This window comes from Dipodomys merriami, unplaced genomic scaffold, assembly GCF_024711535.1.
Source record: "Dipodomys merriami isolate MVZ:Mamm:240054 unplaced genomic scaffold, mDipMer1.0.p SCAF_429, whole genome shotgun sequence".
NCBI lineage: Eukaryota > Metazoa > Chordata > Mammalia > Rodentia > Heteromyidae > Dipodomys > Dipodomys merriami.
In genome coordinates this window covers 273675-292568 of record NW_027205926.1, presented here as the reverse complement: position 1 = coordinate 292568, position 18894 = coordinate 273675, and the positions used below count along the sequence as shown (strand labels likewise).

The 18894-nt window shown below is 42.9% G+C and overlaps 1 protein-coding gene across 4 annotated transcripts in view; it reads right to left on the bottom strand.

Moving 5' to 3' along the window:
* Positions 1–5793: 5793 nt before the first annotated feature.
* Positions 5794–18894, bottom strand: part of LOC138807716 (F-box DNA helicase 1) — a 40322-nt gene continuing 27221 nt past the window's right edge. For all 4 annotated transcript variants that reach the window (XM_069993496.1, XM_069993495.1, XM_069993497.1 and 1 more), the window contains 9 exons: positions 18173–18309; positions 15106–15205; positions 14883–15004; positions 12399–12474; positions 11668–11865; positions 10477–10602; positions 9665–9771; positions 7075–7206; positions 5794–6297 (listed from right to left, as the gene is read on the bottom strand). In XM_069993496.1, coding sequence (XP_069849597.1) covers positions 6127–6297; positions 7075–7206; positions 9665–9771; positions 10477–10602; positions 11668–11865; positions 12399–12474; positions 14883–15004; positions 15106–15205; positions 18173–18309 — 1169 coding nt within the window. In that variant the 3' untranslated portion in view covers positions 5794–6126. The remainder of the gene's footprint in view (positions 6298–7074; positions 7207–9664; positions 9772–10476; positions 10603–11667; positions 11866–12398; positions 12475–14882; positions 15005–15105; positions 15206–18172; positions 18310–18894) is intronic.

Genomic DNA, 18894 nt, shown 5'->3' with positions numbered 1-18894 from the left:
TCTTTTCTATTTTGCCTTGGTTTCCCTTGATGAAAAAACAAAAGACTCTTCTTTCTTTTTAAATCTTCTAGACATTAGGAAGGAGGAGAAAAGGAACCCATAAGACACATTTAAGGTCTTCCCTCAAGCCATTTCTCCTTGCTAATGATTTGGCTAAAGAGTGGCTGGGTTCCTTAATTCTGACCAACCAAATAGGAGGTCAGCTGAAGAGACTCCAGGGGAATGGTTTTCTTGCTATGCAGACACACAGAAGATGAGCTTAATTCTTTGCTACTGCCATTTCTAAACACCAATTTGGAAATGCTGGTCATAAGGGAAGCCAGCTGGGGAAAAACAGGAAAGATGATAGGAAGAGAAAGCCACTGAATTCTTTGCACTGGTGCTAAGCAGCTGATACAAGTTCCTTCTCCCTCCTTCCTTTCAACTTCTACGTGAGATCATTACATTTGCTGTCAGATATCTTTGGGGTTGTGCTTTGAAGTTAATCACAGCACAAAATATCTTGATACAAGGACCCAGTTGGGGCGAGGAGGGGTGGGGAGTGAAGAGCGCGCCACATTATGAATACTCCGAGTCTGAGAAATCACTAAGACATCAAATGAGTAACTGAATAAAAAATTGAGGTTTAAGCATGCTCTCTTCTGCCTCTAGTATGTCTGCTGGTCTCCATCTAGCCAGGGCACTATAAACATCAAATATCCAAACATCACTGGTGAATATGGAGGAATATGGAGACAACAAGTCTGGGAATTGGAGATTCTCTTGGAGAATCTATAATGAAAACAGCCCTGTGAAAAAGGACAGGGCCACCCTGTGAATATGCAGAGAGCCACCACCCCTCTGTAAGCTGAAGTGCTAGGAGGAACCGTGGAGGGATTATGTACATAATGGGGTCTTCATCTGTATGGGACAACAAGTTATAGGAACTCTCTTTTTGAGTCAGCTTTAACTATACTAATTTGCTGAAAATCCAAAGCAATCGACTTCCAGTCTCTCCTGCCCTCCACATTCCTAAAAACCCATAGGTTCAGGATGAGAAAGATCAGGCTTGATAGGAGTATTAGATCACTAGTCTGACTAGGTGTACAGGCCCCTTTCAATCTAGCTAGTTGCTCTGAAAGGCAGAGCAGATGCCACTGTCGGATGGGTGTTTTGGGGTGGGGGATAGGGGAGGGACAGCTGAAATCATTATGTGGCTTCCTGGGCAGGCTGTCTCACATGTACCCACTTCCCCTGCTTACCAAACTGTTTCAGTCTAACCATTGATGTGTCTGCTCTCACCTCTATGCTTCTGGAGGAGAAAACACTATCTACTCAAGGTACTGCTTCTTACCATCAGCTCAGCAATGATACTCTCTGGTGGCCCTGTGCTGTCTTATCTGTCCCATATTTTTAATAATCTCTCTGGATGATCCTCTTTCTGACTTCATTGAGAAATACAATGATTGGGCTAGAGCTACATAAACTTCTTACTCAACGACACTTATAATGTGCATGTAGCTTTCTTCCTTTGCATCATATATCCTGATCCCTCCCACTTGCTGTCCATCCATCAACGCACCAATCATGGTACCTTTAATCTCTCTTCTTCAGTTTTACTCAGTATGTAAATCTGTTCAAATCTCTTACATTTAAAAATTTAAGAAAATCCCTCTCCAAGGTCATGTCATCCTCTCTCCTCTCTTATTTCTGCCCAGCCTTGCGTGTAAGGGTCTAATCTACAGGAATGTGTATGTTTCTTCGGCTCCCACTCAGACCTTGAGCTTTATCAGATGCAGAGAATCAATAATTGTATAAAGTGCCTTACCAAGAAGTGCTCTAGGCCCACACCCATAATCCAGAGGCAGGACAGCTGGAGTAAGATGGCTGGGAAAGTAGATCAAAAAAAAAAACAAAAACTACCAGGTTCAAGAGTTAAGACAGAGCCAGGAAATAGCAAGAAACTGAATCAATTATTTAACAATGCATACTCCTACATTCTTTACATCATCCTCCCTCCCTTTTCTTTTAGATACTAAAGAGATTCACTGGAGCCAGGCACCGGTGGTTCACGCCTATAATCCTAGCTACTCAGGAGGCTGAGTTAAGAAGATCACGGTTCAAAGCCAGCCCAGGCAGGAAAGACCTTGAGATTCCTATCTCCAATAAACCACTAGAAAACCGGAAGTGGTGCTGTAGCTCAAGTGGTAGAGTGCTCACCTTCAGCTGAAGAGCTGAGGGACAATGCCCAGGCCCAGAGTTCAAGCCCCATGACCATGACCGACAAAAAAAAAAAAAGATTCACTGTTCTAGAAGAATGATTGGCCCAGGAATAGAAAACACCTGGGCTTTATAAACTGGTGAGCAGGAAGACCACAAAAAAGGACCATCAAGAACTGACATATATGTTACCCTTTGTAACCCAGACCTTTCCCCGTGTTTTAATGGTAATATCAAAACAAGGTAATTGGAAAGTTGCTAGGCAACCAAGTTGCTAGGCAACTGGTCATCCAAGTGATGAGTCCTGTACTAGAAAGCCCAGCCCAGTTAGGGGACATAGGTCTGAGTCAGCCAGGTGCTGACGGCTCACTTCTATTAATCCTACCTACTCAGTAGGCTGAGCTCTGAGGACTGAGGGTCAAAGCCAGCCCTGGCAGGACCAGAAGTGGCACCATGGCTCAAAATGGCAGTGTGCTAGCCTTGAGCAAAAGAGCTCAGGTACAGTGCCTCTGAGTTGAAAGCCCACGACCAGCCACACCCTCCCACCCCCCACCCCCCCACCCCCGCCACACACAAAAGAATAAGGACATAAAGGGGCTCTCTATATCTGCCTTCTTGGAGATGTTAGTAAGGAGCTAAGAAACTAGATGAATGGGCAGACATAAAAAATTAGATGGCATGTCTCATTAACTTACCTGTTGCCCTTGAGTTCTGGGTAGGCCTAGATCAGATCTAGATCTAGAATAAAAACACTTATTTTAGTCATCTGGCACCATTGTCTAATAATGCTAAACAGATGACCAGACATATTTCTCCAGCTCAGAAAGTATAAAGACCCTACATATGAAACTCCATTTTGAAGACATCGATCAAGACACATTGTGCTCATATGCTGATTTGTTGAATGACAACCCTTTGTGCAACTAAAGATAACAACAATATAATTACAAAAAACAAACACTAGCTGGGAAGGTGGCTCAGTGGTAGAGTGCCTGCCTAGCATGCATGAAACCCTGGGTTTGATTCCTTAGCACCACATAAACAGAAAAAGCCAGAAGTGGCGCTGTGGCTCAAGTGGTAGAGTGCTAGCTTTGAGCTAAAGAACTCAGGGATAGCACTAGGCCCAGAGTTCAAGCCCCATGACCAAAAAAAAAAAAAAAAAAAGCCCACCATTTTGAACTGTCCATTTCTTTTTCTTGTATGAGAAGTAGGAAGTATTTCTCCCTACTTTGTTATATTAAAATACATGCTTGATAGAATTCCCACCTTATAACACACTCTCCATTTTGAGACATTGAAACTTGTTGTTTTAGAGAGAAACTGTGAAGGTAAGAGATGCCTCATCCCTCAGCAGTTACTTTCTGTGTCTCCTTCATGAATGACTTCGAAATTCATTTTGTTACTAGTCCAAGACTGTGTGGGGAAGAGGTCCACAGTGGACTTAGAAAATTGAATAAGTGTTCCCCTCTTCTATCAGGGAAATCTCTGTTCCAAATCTCTTCCCAGTGACAACCCCAGCTACTCCTACATGAAGACAAAAGGATCCCAGCATGAGGCCAGCCCAGGCACAGTTAGTGAAAAGACCCTATCTGAAAAACCAAACTAAGAGCAGAAGGTCTGAGGTGTGGCTAAGTGGTAGAGAGCTTGCCTGGCTTAAGGCCCTGAGAAAGAGAGAGGAAAAAGGGAGGGGAGGGAAGGGAGAGTTGAATAAAAGTGAGAGAGAATATAAATTCAGGGCCTGTACTTGCTATGAAGGCATTCTGCCACTTGAGCCCGTTTCAGACTTGAAATTTAATATCATAATCATTGGTTTTGAAGCCAGGTACTTTCCAGTTGGCTGTGGCCCACTGTTGTCTAACTTAGCATATACACTCCTTCCCCCTGCCATGAGGTGCAGCCCTCACCTGACTCCCTGCTTCTGAGTTTCCAGTAAGTCAATCTCTGGGCAAGTCAGTCTGCCTGCTTGTTCTTCTCAAGGCACCATCTGCCTCAGTGGCTGAGCCTCACACCAGAATCAGGTTTATCTGAAAGCTATTACTCTCAAAATTCCCACTTGCCAAGTATTCTAGGCTTAGCACTAACTCCAGGCTGAATACTGCCAGGTATCTAAGTCTCCCGTGGCGATATGATCAGAAACGTCATTCTACAAAGTTCATCTTTGAACAGTTTGCACCTGGAGCCTTGGGCCCTCCTCTGATGAAGTGCTCCTCTCCAATGGGGTACCTTGGCATCCAGTCCCTCCCCAACTGGATATTGCCTCTTAAGGCAATGTCCAGTCTTGGCTTACCCTCTCACTTGAGTGTATTACATTCTCTAGGAACTCCTATTCTCCTGATTTCTCATGACCTTGTCCTTCTCCCCCACTGCTTTCCCTACCATCCCAACATTCTGAAAATCAGCTTTGTTTTCATTTACACTTACATCTCCTACTTCCTTTCTCAATGAAGGTTGTCCTCATCTACCTGGAGAACTAGCCAGAACATGAGGAGTCGTAATAAGAGTCTATCATTGCGTTGTGACACCTATCTAATTACTAGGATCTACTGGATTTCATCAAGAGTGGAAGGTCTCAGCACACAGGTGCAATACAGTCACTTCCAGGGCTTATCAGTGACTGGGACTCAACACCAGAGCATCTGACCATGCGGATCTGAAGTAGGGCTTGTGAGACAACTTCTAGCAAGTTCCTAGGTGAAGTCAATACTGCTCATTTGAACTATGTCAGAACCACTGACAAATGTGTTCATTCCCAAAACACCAGACCCACTGCAACGACCTGGGTCCAGCCCACCAGATATTACTATCTTGCCGACACTAGCATCCTGTAAATTAAGTAGAGCCATCTCTTTAAAAGATCTGATATTATCTGGGTACTGATGGCACATACCTGTAATCCTAGCTACTCAGGACTGAGGACTGAGGTTTAAAGCCAGCCTGGACAGGAAAGTCTGTGAGACTTGTATCTCCAATTAACCACCAGAAAAAAACAGGAAGTGATACTGTGCATCAAAGTGGTAAAGTGCTAGCCTTGAGCAAAAAAAGCTCAGGGACAGGGCCCAGGCCCTGAGTTCAAGCCCCATGACCAACCAAAAAATAAACAAGATCCAGTATTAGAAGATCTTTCTGGCTTAGCTAAAGACTAAAGTGTGTGTATTATTTGGGTGGTACCATTAGCATCCCTAATCCTGATGAATGGCAAACATACCAGCTACTGTTCCATGTACACTGATGTGATAGGTTTTATGTAAACATTATAAGTTCATTACAATAGCTACCCAGCATCTTCAAGCACAATGAACTCCTTCCCATCTCTCCTCTACCAACACCCCATCCACTACACAGGGTCTGCCCACCCCTTCCGATCTTCCAGCTGGATGTCCTAGAACCATGAGAAATGTGGCTACTCTTACTTTACACTTGTCTTTTGTGTGTGATGTGACATCCTTGCTATAATAGCAGACACACACTACACCTTTAGATATGTGACTTTCATGTCAAAACAATGGTACGCTTAGGTCATGTGACCAGCCACATGCTGCTGAAAGCAAAAAGAGGAGAGAGTTGGAGAGAGTTTAGAAATGACCGTGCTGAAGCTAGGTGTCACAGTGGCATGTCAGTGCAATGCCTATTTAATTGAAACCTTGTAATAAAAGTTTAAATACATAAAATGTTGTTTGTTTGTTTGTTTTATCAAAAGAACTTCCCCCACTTCCCTGACCTGATACATATGGAGGCTAGGCAAGTGGAAAATTGGCTATTGTAGGGAACAGAGAAATGGCAGGTCCGACTTGGGTTGGTGTCTTCTTCCTCAGAAAGCAGTCCATGATGGAACTCCCAGTCTCAGGTGAGCAGGAAGCCTGCCCGCACTGGCTGTCTGCAGCAGGTGGAGCCCACCGCAGGCCACTCTGCGTCACGGAGAGCACATCCTCAGAAGACAAGGAAGAGCAGGGCTTCGTGCCTGGGCAGAACTATGTTCTCCACAGTGCGCTCCATGGCCCGTACTTGCTCCGGAGAGGCAGTTAAGAACGCCAAAGGCCCAATCCGCTGCTCTGCACATGAGTGACACAGGTACCCACCCTGGTTTTCCTTCCTGTTGCTCTGTGGTGAAGGATAAGCAAAAGAGGTAAGGGACCAACCTAGCAACAAGAACTTCTCACCAACAAATGCTGTGTTACCATCGTAGCTGCCAACTGACAGGCATTATGATTCTGATGTTCTCCAACTGACACAAACCCAACCCTCAAAGGTAACACCTCCCACAAGTCTATCATCTAGCACAGATGCCACTCTACATCATCTGGTCAAGAGATGAAGAATTAGGAAGTGGAGGTGTGGCTCAAATGGTAGAGCTCCACCCTTGAGATGAAAAAGCTTGTAAGCAAGAGCGTGAGGCCAAGTTCAAGTCCCAGTATTGGCAAAAAAAAAAAAAAAAAAAAAAAAGTAGGGAAGGGAAGAACTAGGCTCTAGCAGGAGAGGGGTCAGTGATTGAGCACATGCTTCTTATGTACAAGGCCCCGGGTTTGATCCCAAATACCAAATAATGTAAATAAGAGCAGAAGAAGAGCCAGAGAGACAACAAAACCCAAGAAAAACTAAACAAAGCTCTGGAAAAAAATCTCTAGTCACACCCTCATCTCCCAAAGCAGAAAGCTTCAGCACATCCAGACAGCAATACCTGTTGTGACTCCTGACTATTCCATCCCTGCCATGCGGGCAGGGAAACTCTCACATCTGCAGGGCTTTGACACATGAAGAGCTCCTTAAAAAGGATCACACAGCTTTCTCTTGTTTTCCTCACCCCACAGCCCAGGTAAGCACAAAGCTTACAGTGATGTAATGTGCACGGCTGCATTAAACCCCAGAGAGCAAACGTACGTAAGTGATGGGCAGTTTCTTCATGGTGAGGACCGTGTCCACGGGGATGGCGTTATTGCACTGGCCCACACAGCAGCGAACCACTCCTGTTTTTAAGACATTACTTGTCAGCTCTGCTTGCAGGAAGTACTCCTGGGAAGGAAAGAGCCAGACGGAGATGGAATGGCAATACACACCACTGCTACATTCTTTAGACACAACCTGCGCCCCTCATGTGAGAAAAACACTGACTGTCCTGTTTTCCCTTTGTGGCTCAAACTGGTAGAGCGCTAGCCTTGAGCCAAAGAGCTCAGGGAGAGCACCCGGGCCCCATGTTCAAGCCTCACAACCAACAAAAACAAACAAAAAAACTAAATCAGGATTGGAATTACCAGTATAAACTCTTGACATTTTTCTTTCTTTTCAAAAACACAGATTTCCTAGCTCTGCTAAAAAGACAAAAACAAAATATTATCATTTCTGAAAGGTTCAGAATTTGCCCTGGTGCATGATGGGATGAAACATGAAGCAAACATGGCCACCTCCCCATCAGGGAGAAAGCCTGACAAAGCCATGAAGGCTGAGTCTAAGTAAGCCTCAATCTACAGCTACTTCCAGTTACAGGAAGCCTAGGGCAGGCAACGGCACAACCAGTTTCATAATCACACAGGAAACAGATCTAGAATGCTGAATATTCCATTGGGCAGACAACTGATCCAGTTTCTACAGTAAGACATGTGCACAGAAAGGGGAAAGGATAGTGATTGCTCTAAATTAAGTAACTTAACGGACTAACAAATAAATGCTTCTTTGGTTCCTGGTTTTAGCAAAACATTGTTTTTTTTTTTTTTTTAAAAAGCATTTTTGACACAATCACAAAAGTTCAAGTTCCCTGTCTGCCAGAAGATCTGCATCTTCCAGAAGTGGGGCTTTACTTAGTTTAATGCAGATGAGTTTGAAGACCTGGTAGCTGAGAAGTGTCTCCTTCCTGATGGCTGTGGAGTCATATATGTCCCAAATCATGGTCTTCTGGGTAAGTGGCAAACCCTGTGCTGTGAGGGCCTGCAGTGTGCAATAAGCCATGCCCACAAATAAATTTCCAATAGATCTTGCATTATGACAAAAAAAAAAAATCTTCCAGGTGCTAGTGGCTCATGCCTGTAATCCTAGCTACTCAGGAGACTGAGGACTATGGTTTGAAGGCAGCCCAGCAGGAAAGTTCATGAGGCTCTTATCTACAATTAACCATCAAAAAGCCAGAAATGGAACTGTGACTCAAAGTGGTAGAATGATAGACTTGAGCAAAAAACTTAGGGACAGTGCTTGGGTTGAGTTGAAGCCCCCAGGACTGGTGCATGCATGCATGTGCCCACGTAAACACACACACACACACACACACACACACACACACACACACACACACACACACACACACACACACACACACACACACACACACACACACACACACACACACACACACACACACACACACACACACACACACACACACACACACACAATTTATCTCACATTGTGAATGATATTGTTCTTCTATTATACTCACTAATAAGTTAAGGGTATGACAATATGATTTTGTTACAGGTCAAACCACTAGGGTAAAAGTAATTCCATGAAAAGCCACACTACAAGTTCTTAAAAAAAAAAAAGTACTTATAACCAAAATGTATACAAAAGTTCATGTAATATGTACAGACTATTTGTATATAAAAATTCTGCTTAACTCCTTAAAGTATTGGTATCGGATAAGAGATTATAAAAAGTCGCATAATTTTAGACCTAAAATAATGATGGAATTTTCATGAGACCCTCTTGTATTAATTAATGTTTTAATATCAATTCAGGTTTTTTGTTTATTTGTTTTTGTTGATTGTGGGGTTTGAACTCTGGGTCTGGGTGCTGTTCCTCAGCTCTTTAGCTCAAGGCTAGTGCTCTACCACTTGAACCATAGCACCACTTCCAGTTTTCTGGCCATTTACTGGAGTCTCACAGACTTTCCTGCCCAGGCTGGCTTTGAACTGCGATCCTCAGATCTCAGCCTCCTGAGTAGCTAACATTACAGGCATGAGCCACTGGCACCTGGCTAATTCATGTTACTTTTTTTTAAAGACTGTGAAGAAGCACACTTTTCTTCACCTCATTCAGACTAGATATCTGGAGATATTTTCTCTCTAGGAAAGGCTGATTTGGGGAAAAATCTGGCAGCAGAAGCAGGTGCATTTCAACTGGATCAAGGAGGGGAAGAGAGGAAGTTAAGATGCAGAAAACCTGACTGCCAAGCCCACCCCTCCCCCACTCTGAGTTCTGAGAACCAACTGAGGGGGAAAAAAAAAAACAAAGTTAAGAAATACAAGAAGTCAGTTGACAATTTAGATGAGTCTTTAAAAATTTCATCAGGAAGGAATCTGGAAAGGAGACACACTCTATTTTACTGCTGGGAACCCTTTTTGCACAAGTGGCTGGCTTCTGCACATCCAAGAAACCTTCTTTTCCCACCCAGCATCCAGATGTGAGGACTCCAGTTTGAGTCCTCCAACGGAACAGTATTCAAATGCTCATAAATTAACTTGGGCTTTCCTGTTCCTCTTACCCCAGCAAGAGTCAAAATGTTTTCCAGTGATTTGGTCATTATGAGACGCTTCTTGGCACGCGTTACTGCAACATACAGTAAATTCCACTCATCCTCAGAAAATGACTCTAAAGAAAAAGGAAAAACAGTCAACTCAAAAGCCTGTTTCCACATCTTATGTTCTCATTCAAATATACTCAATTCCAAAACATCTCTCAACATTTGCTGGCTGTCTATACACAATTTTCTTACAAATAGCAACCACAAAAACAAAGAAGAACCTCACAGACTACAGTGGCATGAAATGCTAGATTTTTTTTTCTTTTCTTTTAGCACTACCATAAATCCTAGACCATGCTAACTATTACCAGCACCTGATGATGTGGATATCCATCATCCAGTTTTCACAACACCTATGAGGTAGATGGAGAAACTGAGGCTCACAGAGGAAAAGTCGCTCCTACATGTAGGCCTACCATGAATCAGGGCCAGAGCTGGACCCAAGTCTACTGGTACCTAGTACCTATGTTCTCTCCCTTCCCACATTTATCTAGACTGACTCAGATAAATCTGGAGATGTCTAACATTGTCACAGAGAAGGAAAACACCCCTGAGAGGGGCACTCTGTTGAAGTTAGATTTTTCTACGAATCAAAACATTAACAATCAAGAGTTTAAGTTTAATGATGTTGTTTATTTTATTTTTGGTTCCTTCTAGAAGGACCATAGCAAGAGGCCACACGAACAAAAGTTAAGGCACTCAAAATGAAGCATTCAATCAATGGTACCTACTAAAATACCAACATACCAAAAGTAACCAGTTCATGTCCTTACCAACTCTAAAGTGAGGAAGCTGGGCAAGATTATGCCTGGCACAAGGCACTTTCACGAAATCATCCAGAACGTGCACAGTGTCAAACTCCAGGCCTTTGGCTTTGTGTACAGTACCCAAGATGTACTCTAGGACAGAAAAACAACTTTGTTAGGGAGGACCTCAAGAGGGGGAGCTTTGTGGGGAAAAGCAAATTATCATCAGGAAAAAACCTGAAAGGAAAAGTAAAAAAAAAAAAATTATGTTAATTATTATCAACCCTGGGAATACCAGGAATACCGTTTAGAATTGCCATCCACAGCCAAATGACTTGACCTACCTTCTCTCTACTCTTTATATATGGAGCGACAGAAACGCAGGAGAGGGCTGTGTGGCTTGTCCAGCATTATCCCTGGCAGTGCTAGGACTAGAAAATCTTGTTCTACTGGCTTGAAAATAGCACACCAATAAAAGAGGGCCTGAGGAAAAACAATTGCTTTGCTCCCTTTTTCTCATTATTTATTTGTTTTTACTTAATACTGCTACTGCACATCAATCCCAGGGCCTTATCTAACCCTTTCTCCTAAAAATAAATACCCTCCTTCAATGCCAAAGTAGCTGATAGCTTTTTTTTGTGGGTTGTGGGGCTTGAACTCTGGGCCTGGGTGCTGTCCCAGAACTCTTCAGCTCAAGGCTAGCACTCCACCACTTGAGCCACAGTGCCACTTCCAGTTTTCTGTTTGTTTACTGGAGACAAGAGTCTCATGGACTTTCTTGCCCAGGCTGGCTTTGAACTGCGATCCTCAGATCTCAGCCTCCTGAGTAGCTAGGCTTACAGGTGTGAACCACCAGCACCTAGCAGCTGATAGCTTTTGAAGGCCATCCACAGTTACTGACACTTTATGTAGGAAAAGAAACAGTAGAGGTAAGCCTGGTGCCAGTGGCTCATATCTGTAATCCTAGCTACTCAGGAGGCTGAGATCTGCGGATCGTGGTTCAAAGCCAGCCAGGGCAGAAGAGTCCCTATGGGACTTGTATCTCCAAGTAAGCACTCAAAACCCAAAAGTGGAGCTGTGGCTCAAAGTGGTAGAGTGTTTACCTTGAGCAAAAGAGCTCAGGGACAGCACCCAGGCCCCGAGTTCAAGCCCCATGACTGACAAAAAAAAAAAGAAAGAAACATTAGAGAGCAAGGAAGAATCAACTAGTTTCCTTACCTGCAAAGTCCAAGTCTTCTATGTGGCATCTTTCTATCCTTTCCACCAGTTCTGGAATCCTGATATTGTACTTTTCAACCACAGCGATCTTTGCTTCAAGCTCCTTGTCCTCAGCAGCAGTCACATATCTCTTAAAGCCACTGAAGCCTTCTTTATGCACCCATCTTCTGATGAATCTGTCCCTGATGACGAGGTTTCCTAAGGAGGGGATGCACACAGCTTGACAGGAGGTAGATAACACAAATGCACATTTTCAAGCACAGGCACAAAGGCAGATGGTAGAGTTGGGGGACCCAGGGGCCAGTCCTGACAGCATCACTAACTTGCTGAGTGTCCCTGGACAAATCAACATGGTGGTCTCTCTACCTCCTCAGAGGGTCAACAGACTATACTCAAGAGCTCCACCTCCTTCAGAGGATTTGAAATAGCACAATCCAAAATAAAAAGAAAAACTAGAAGCCATCATTTGGGGCCCATATGGAAGTGTTGATGGGCAAAGCTGCCCAGCTTGACAGATACAGGGGAAGACAGCCTAAGGGACCAGCAGCAGAGAGCAGAAGACTTGTGAGACAAGGATTCTGGAACTCTGTTGGTACCTCTGAAAACAGGAGGCTTAGGGCATTCTACTCTTTGAAAGAGAAGATCAAAATAATCTCCCCTTCCAGAAGAACAACAAGAACACTGACTCTGGGACTCCCAGCTCCTAGCCCTGAGGCTAGCCAACTACTCACGTTTCTTCCGTTCTTCCTCTGGCTGAAGAAGAGTCCAAATATCAATGATTCTGTCCAGTCCAAATGATTTAATCCCCTGAAAAAGTTTGTTGGTAAGGCTTTTTGTTTTGTTTTGCTTTTGAATGTAACAAAATAAAACAAATGCAGGGATGGGATTTTACAATAAAGTAGTTTCTTGGAACTAGATCTTAAACTGCATCTACAGGAAGTGGGGAACTTCATCAAGCACAAAGCACTAAACTATAATATGGCTAGAAACTCAGAATTTGCAGATTCTCTTGCTCTAAATCTTCCTGTTTCTAAAAAGGACAAGACTTAGCTAGCTACATATGGCTTTCTCATCAACAAAAGGGCAATTTGAGCAGACCTTCCAGGAATAGAAATTGTGTTACCAAATGATAAACACACTTGAGTAGAATACTTACCATTGTTTCTTAAGAGAGAACCCCTTATTTGCAATATCTAGTATAGGTATGAGTCAAGCGGAAAAGGTCAGATAATGTGATGTTAGGAAAATGAACCCTTAAATATGTATTTTAATGTTTTCGTTTCTTTCATGCATGTGTTTCTAACGCATTTATAAGATTATTTCTTTGTTGCTTTGTATGTCCCTCCCCCACAGTGTAATCCCCGCTTTCACTATATTTGATGTCAGTATAACATGTGGAGGAGATGGGGACAAACAAGTCGTTTAAGGATTCAGGTGGACCTGTTGCAACAATGAGAAGTACAAAATGTCATGTCAAAACCAACTTTACAATGTCGGTGTGGGGGGGGAGGGGGGTATAATTGGGTGGGGGGAGGGGGGAGGCTGGGAAGGGAGGTGAAGTGTAAACAAAGGAGGAGGCTGCAATGCTTGGTAAGAAATGTATGCATTATCCTGCCCATGTAATTGTAGCCCCTCTGTACAGTATGTTCTCAAATAAAATTAAATTAAATTTAAAAAAAAAAAAAAAACAGCTTTACAATGTCGGTGTGGGGGGGGAGGGGGGTATAATTGGGTGGGGGGAGGGGGGAGGCTGGGAAGGGAGGTGAAGGGTAAACAAAGGAGGAGGCTGCAATGCTTGGTAAGAAATGTATGCATTATCCTGCCCATGTAATTGTAGCCCCTCTGTACCGTATGTTCTCAAATAAAATAAAATAAAATTAAAAAAAAAAAAAGAGAGAGAACCCCTGAGTGTCTAAAGTCCATATCATTCTGTGATTTTGAAGGTCAGCCCTTGGAAGAGAGGGCCTGAGTACACTACAGGTTAACCTTGTTCTATCTAAGCAGTGCCTGCCCAGTCCTGGCTGTGACCCAGTACTCCTGTAGTTCCAGCCCAGATCAGAGGACACATGTGATAAAGGCTCCACCCTCCCCCCAGGACTGGTCATCTCTTAGAAGGACAGGTGAAACAATGACATAAAACACAGACCAAAACATGACAGTATCCATTATGACCCACAATCAGATGTGCAATGGAGTATCATGGCATGTACTACAGGCAGTGCAGATGTAGGAGGGGGAAGAAAACAACGTGCTTCCTATCATACCTACGGGGATGGTATTCCATAATCACCTACCATAGTGAAAATGGCTAACTTCTAACAGAGGAAATAAGATAAAGTCATCACATCGGCAATGAAAGAAAATATGCTCATGTGCTGAGTGGGAAAAAAAACCAACAGCACCCAGTTCTTATGTATACAATAAATGAAATATTATGCAGAAATATCAATCTGTAAGGACAAAGACAACATAACTATCCCAAAATAGATTATATGAAATACTGGGATTATGTGGTAGTTAATTGGAGATTATAGCGTCATGGACTTTCCTGTCCAGGAAAGATCTTAGCCTCCTGAGTAGCTAGGATTACAGGCATGAGCTATTGGTGCCCAGCTTAAAATATACCAACCATATTTACTAAGTGCCTGCCACACAGTAGGGCCTTTTTACCATAAGTAAAAAACATATATAGTAGTTATCTAACCTAAAGTTAAAAATATCACAAGCTTGTCACTGAATCCTACTTTCCCCATGGAACAGGCACAGGAAAGACATTGTTTCATCTTCAATATGGAGAAGAGAATGGGGCATACAGATGCCACATGTGTTAGTGACAGAGGCAGAGCTAGAACTCAAGGTTTTAATTCCATGTGAATTAGGGTAACTGGTGTGGCCCAGGATGTCATCAGCTCCACCGTTCTCACTCACATGGACAACACACAAGAAAAATCCCAGGGAGCGAGCAGTCTCCCATTCAGAGTCAAGACTCATTTTTTTTAGAGTGGAAGAAAAGGTCCTCGGTCCTTAGTGGGTCTGACATCATGGGAATATTCTGATACCATAATTAAAGTAGCCAGGAATAAGGACTTCAGGCCTGGTACAGCTGGCTAAGAATTCAAAAATCCTTGTAAGCTGATCCTAATGAAGCTGAACATTTTCAGTGGCTACCTGCTATGTTTCTGTGCATGAAGTGGTCTCCAGAAATTTACTCTTACCCCAATCAAATGTATCTTGGAAGGTACTTCTCCTTCTGTCACCCTGACAGCCTCATCAAACACGTTGGCATTAGTCCGTGACAAAAGAGCCACTTGTCCCTTTACATCACCTCGAATGCCACCTTTGGGAAGAAAGCATACATTCCATGGCAAATCAAATGAAAGACGGCAATTAATTTTATAACTTGCAACTTTCTAAAAGAAGAGCAACTGCAAGCCTTACTTTGATGGTTTCCTCCAACCAACGTCTTCTTCCTTACTCTCTTGCAGACATCCAAGATAGTAGCTCCCACATAAGCTATTTCCACACCAAATCTAAAACTCTGTTGGAAGACAACAAATGAAAGGAACTGAAACCAACACAATATAAATGAACACACTTCTATCACTGCCAAGACCTGACTTGTGCTCCATGGGCTGGGGATGTGGACATTTTCTAGAGTGAAACTGAGCCTGGCTGGTGATTTGTCTAAGGGTTTTGTTATTTTGTGCTGACAAGTTTCCATTCATGGGCATACTAAAAATGCCTGACCAGCACTTTTTTCGTCGGTCATGGGGCTTGAGTAGGCTAGCACTCTACAACTGTGAGCCACAGGGCTACTTCCAGTTTTGGGGTGGTTAATTGGAGATAAAAATCTCATGGACTTTCCTGCCCGGGCTGGCTTTGAACCATGATCCTCAGATCTCAGCCTCCTCAGTAGCTAGGATTATAGGCCTGAGACACCGGCACCTGGCCTGACCAGCACCTTTGAGAAACATTTACTTGAATAGTACTTCTCAAAACTGTCAATGTCATTAAAAACAAGTAGAGTCTAAGAAATTCTCACAGCCAAGAAAAGCTTAAGGACACATGACTATAACTAATGTGTTCTCCTAGATGGGATCCTGGAGCAGCAGAAAACATCATTCAAAAACTATCAAGGAATTTTAGCAAACTCTACACTTTCATTTATAATAAACTATCAGCTGTGGTTCATTAATGTGGCAAGTGTTCTCCATTAATATAAAATGCTAATCCTTAGGGATTATTAGAGTTGAGCTTATATGAGAACTATCCTGGTCTGTACCATTATTTCAGTATTTCTGTAAATTTGAAAGTACTCTAAGACACACATCAGGTCAATTAAAAAAAAACAGCTTTCCTGCTGTCACCTTTAAATTAGTGCTGCAGATGGGAACACAAGGAAATAGAATCAGTTCACAGACCTCTCACTAACTTTACACAACTCAGTAGTTTATACTTTAATACAAGTAACAACTCAAGTCCTCTAGGGTGAGAGAGCTGATCGCTTTTTACAAATGACGAAGGTCCTACAAAGAGTACTTTTTGAAGTAACTATAAGCCACCTTCCTCTTCCCACCCCCCCAAAAAGAATAGCAAGCGTGACAGAGTTTGACATTTTTGCAAATTTCTTTAATGTTTGACTTCTCTTCCTTATATCTGTATTCAGTCTAATGATATATTGTCTTGGCTGAAGTGTGTGAAGAAAATCTAGCCTCGGGGATGGGAACGTTGCTTAGTGGTAGAGTGCTTGCCTAGCATGCATAAAGCCTTGGGTTCAATTCCTCAGTACCACATAAACAGAAAAAGACAGAAGTGGCGCTGTGGTTCAAGTGGTAGAGTGCTAGCCTTGAGCAAATGAAGCTCAGGGACAGCAACCAGGCTCTGAGTTCAAGCCCCAGGACTGGCAAAAAAAAAAAAAAAAGAAGAAAATCTAGCCTCACACAGATGTGCAGCTGGAGAAGAAGGAATGCTTATATAATGAAAGGGCACTGTGATTTCTCACACTCACAAGCTTTCAAAGTTTTCACTTTGCTTGAAAGAACCCTTTTCTAAAAAAATTGTTATTATAGGGGCTGGGAAGGTGGCTCAGTGGTAGAGTGCTTGCCTGGCATGCATGAGGCCCTGGGTTCGATTCCTCAGCACTACTTAACCAGAAAAAGCTGGAAGTGGTGCTGTGGCTCAAGTGGTAGAGCTGAGGAGCTCAGGGACAGCACCCAGGCCCAGAGTTCAGGCTGCACGACCAACAACAAAAAAAATTGTTATTAAGCCAGGCACTGGTGGCTCACGCCTGTAATCCTAGCTACTCAGGAGGCTGAGATCTGAGGATCGAGGTTCAAAGCCAGCCTGGGCAGGAGAGACTGTGAGATATCTCCAATAAACCACCAGAAAACTGGAAGTGGTGCTGTAGCTCAAGTGGTAGAGCACTCGCCTTGAGCTGAAGAGCTGAGGGACAGCGCCCAGGCCCAGAGTTCAAGCCCCACGACCAACCAAAAAAAAAAAAAAATTGTTATTATAAAGGTGATGTACAGAAGGGTTACAGCTACGTAAGTCAGGTAATGCATACATTTCTTTTTGAGCAGTGTCTCCCCTTCCCTCACTGTCTCCCAGCACCTAAAAGTAAAAATTTTGTCTTTGGAAACAAACACTGTTGTTTTTCCTTGAAGTCACTGTTCTTTTCACTCATCTTTGAGAAACTGCAAATACTCACCGTGCCTAACATGAGATGGTCTATCAGTTGTTCTTTCAAGTTGGAAAAAAAAAAAAGGTACTATAAGAAAAAAGCATCTGGGGCTGGGAAGGTGGCTCAGAGGTAGAGCGCTTGCCTTGCATGCATGAGGCCTTGGGTTCGATTCCTCAGCACCACATAAGCAAAAAGAAAAAAAGCCGGAAGTGGCGCTATGGCTCAAGTGGTAGAGCACTAGCCTTGAGCTGAAGAGCTGAGGGACAGCACCCCAGAGTTCAGGCCCCATGACCGGACCCAAAAAAAAAAAAAAAAAAGAAAAGAAAAGAAAAGAAAAAAGCATCCACTTCAGCTCATAACTGTCTTGTGCTCCTTGTCAGTCTACAGCTTCAGTCTGCAGAGGAAGTGGTTTGTGTGTACTTCCCATTGCAACACAAGGAATATTAGAGAGATGTACTGAAAAGGTCGGGTAACAAGATAATCATTTTGACTTCAGAATCAAGGACATGCTCAAGTAAACCTTTTTCTTTTTAATCTGAATGTGCTGAAAGAATATAATTGTTAGCCCAGTTTGGTATCAAGGCGTTGATTCATAAGACACCAATAGTTTTACCATGCAAATGCCAACAGAGAAACATGACTATTATGAGAATAGTTTTGACTCTGTAGACCTGCTGAGAACCACTGCTTACAGCAAAGGGTTTGTTATATATACTGTGAACCTAGCATAGAAACATACACAAAGCCCGGCATGTAAGAAACTAGGAGGGGACAGGAAATACATTGTTTGCTTACAATCGTGGGGAATGAGGGGCAGAGACTTACCTGTGTGAGATAGAAGACGTGTGTGTGGGGAACTGTGAAAAGAGCATTGACTGCACCCCGGAAGGTATAGATCTGTTGGTGTGGGTCCCCTACAAAGATCTTCCCACATGGCTGAGACAGAACTATATTCATTATAGCTGCAACCAACAAGAGGGACAGTGAGAAATCTGAAGGATTCCAACCCATACAGCTAAAAAGAAACCATATTTAAAAGAGAAAAGGATGTATATGCTTTCACAAAACTAAGCCAGAGCAGGATAGACAAGGGTTGTCTTTTCTTACAGGATAGGTGCTCAATCAAAAGGAACACTTGTATAACAGTCAAAGGAAACAGGTTCTGGTTCTACAAATGCAAATGATCTTTCATTCTGGGTGAACTGAGTATAAGAAAATTTATGGGCAGATATAAAATGAGGCAAATTATTTTCTCTAATACTCTAAGACTCCAAAATTACCTAGAAAGTCATATTCATACCACTTGAGAAATAAGAAACAATTTTTTTAGCTCTAAACTGAAAAATTTTTCCCCATTCAGCATGAGTCTAGATCTTTATCACTGGGTGAGCTCCTCAATCAATATTTTTATGTTTTATTTTTTCTTTATAGTGCTGGGGATCAAACCTAGGGCCTTGTGTATGGTAGGCAAATATTCTACCACTAGCTACATTCCTCAGCCCTGACATTCTAAGAATAACTTCGGTAAAACAGTTAGAGGAAGATAA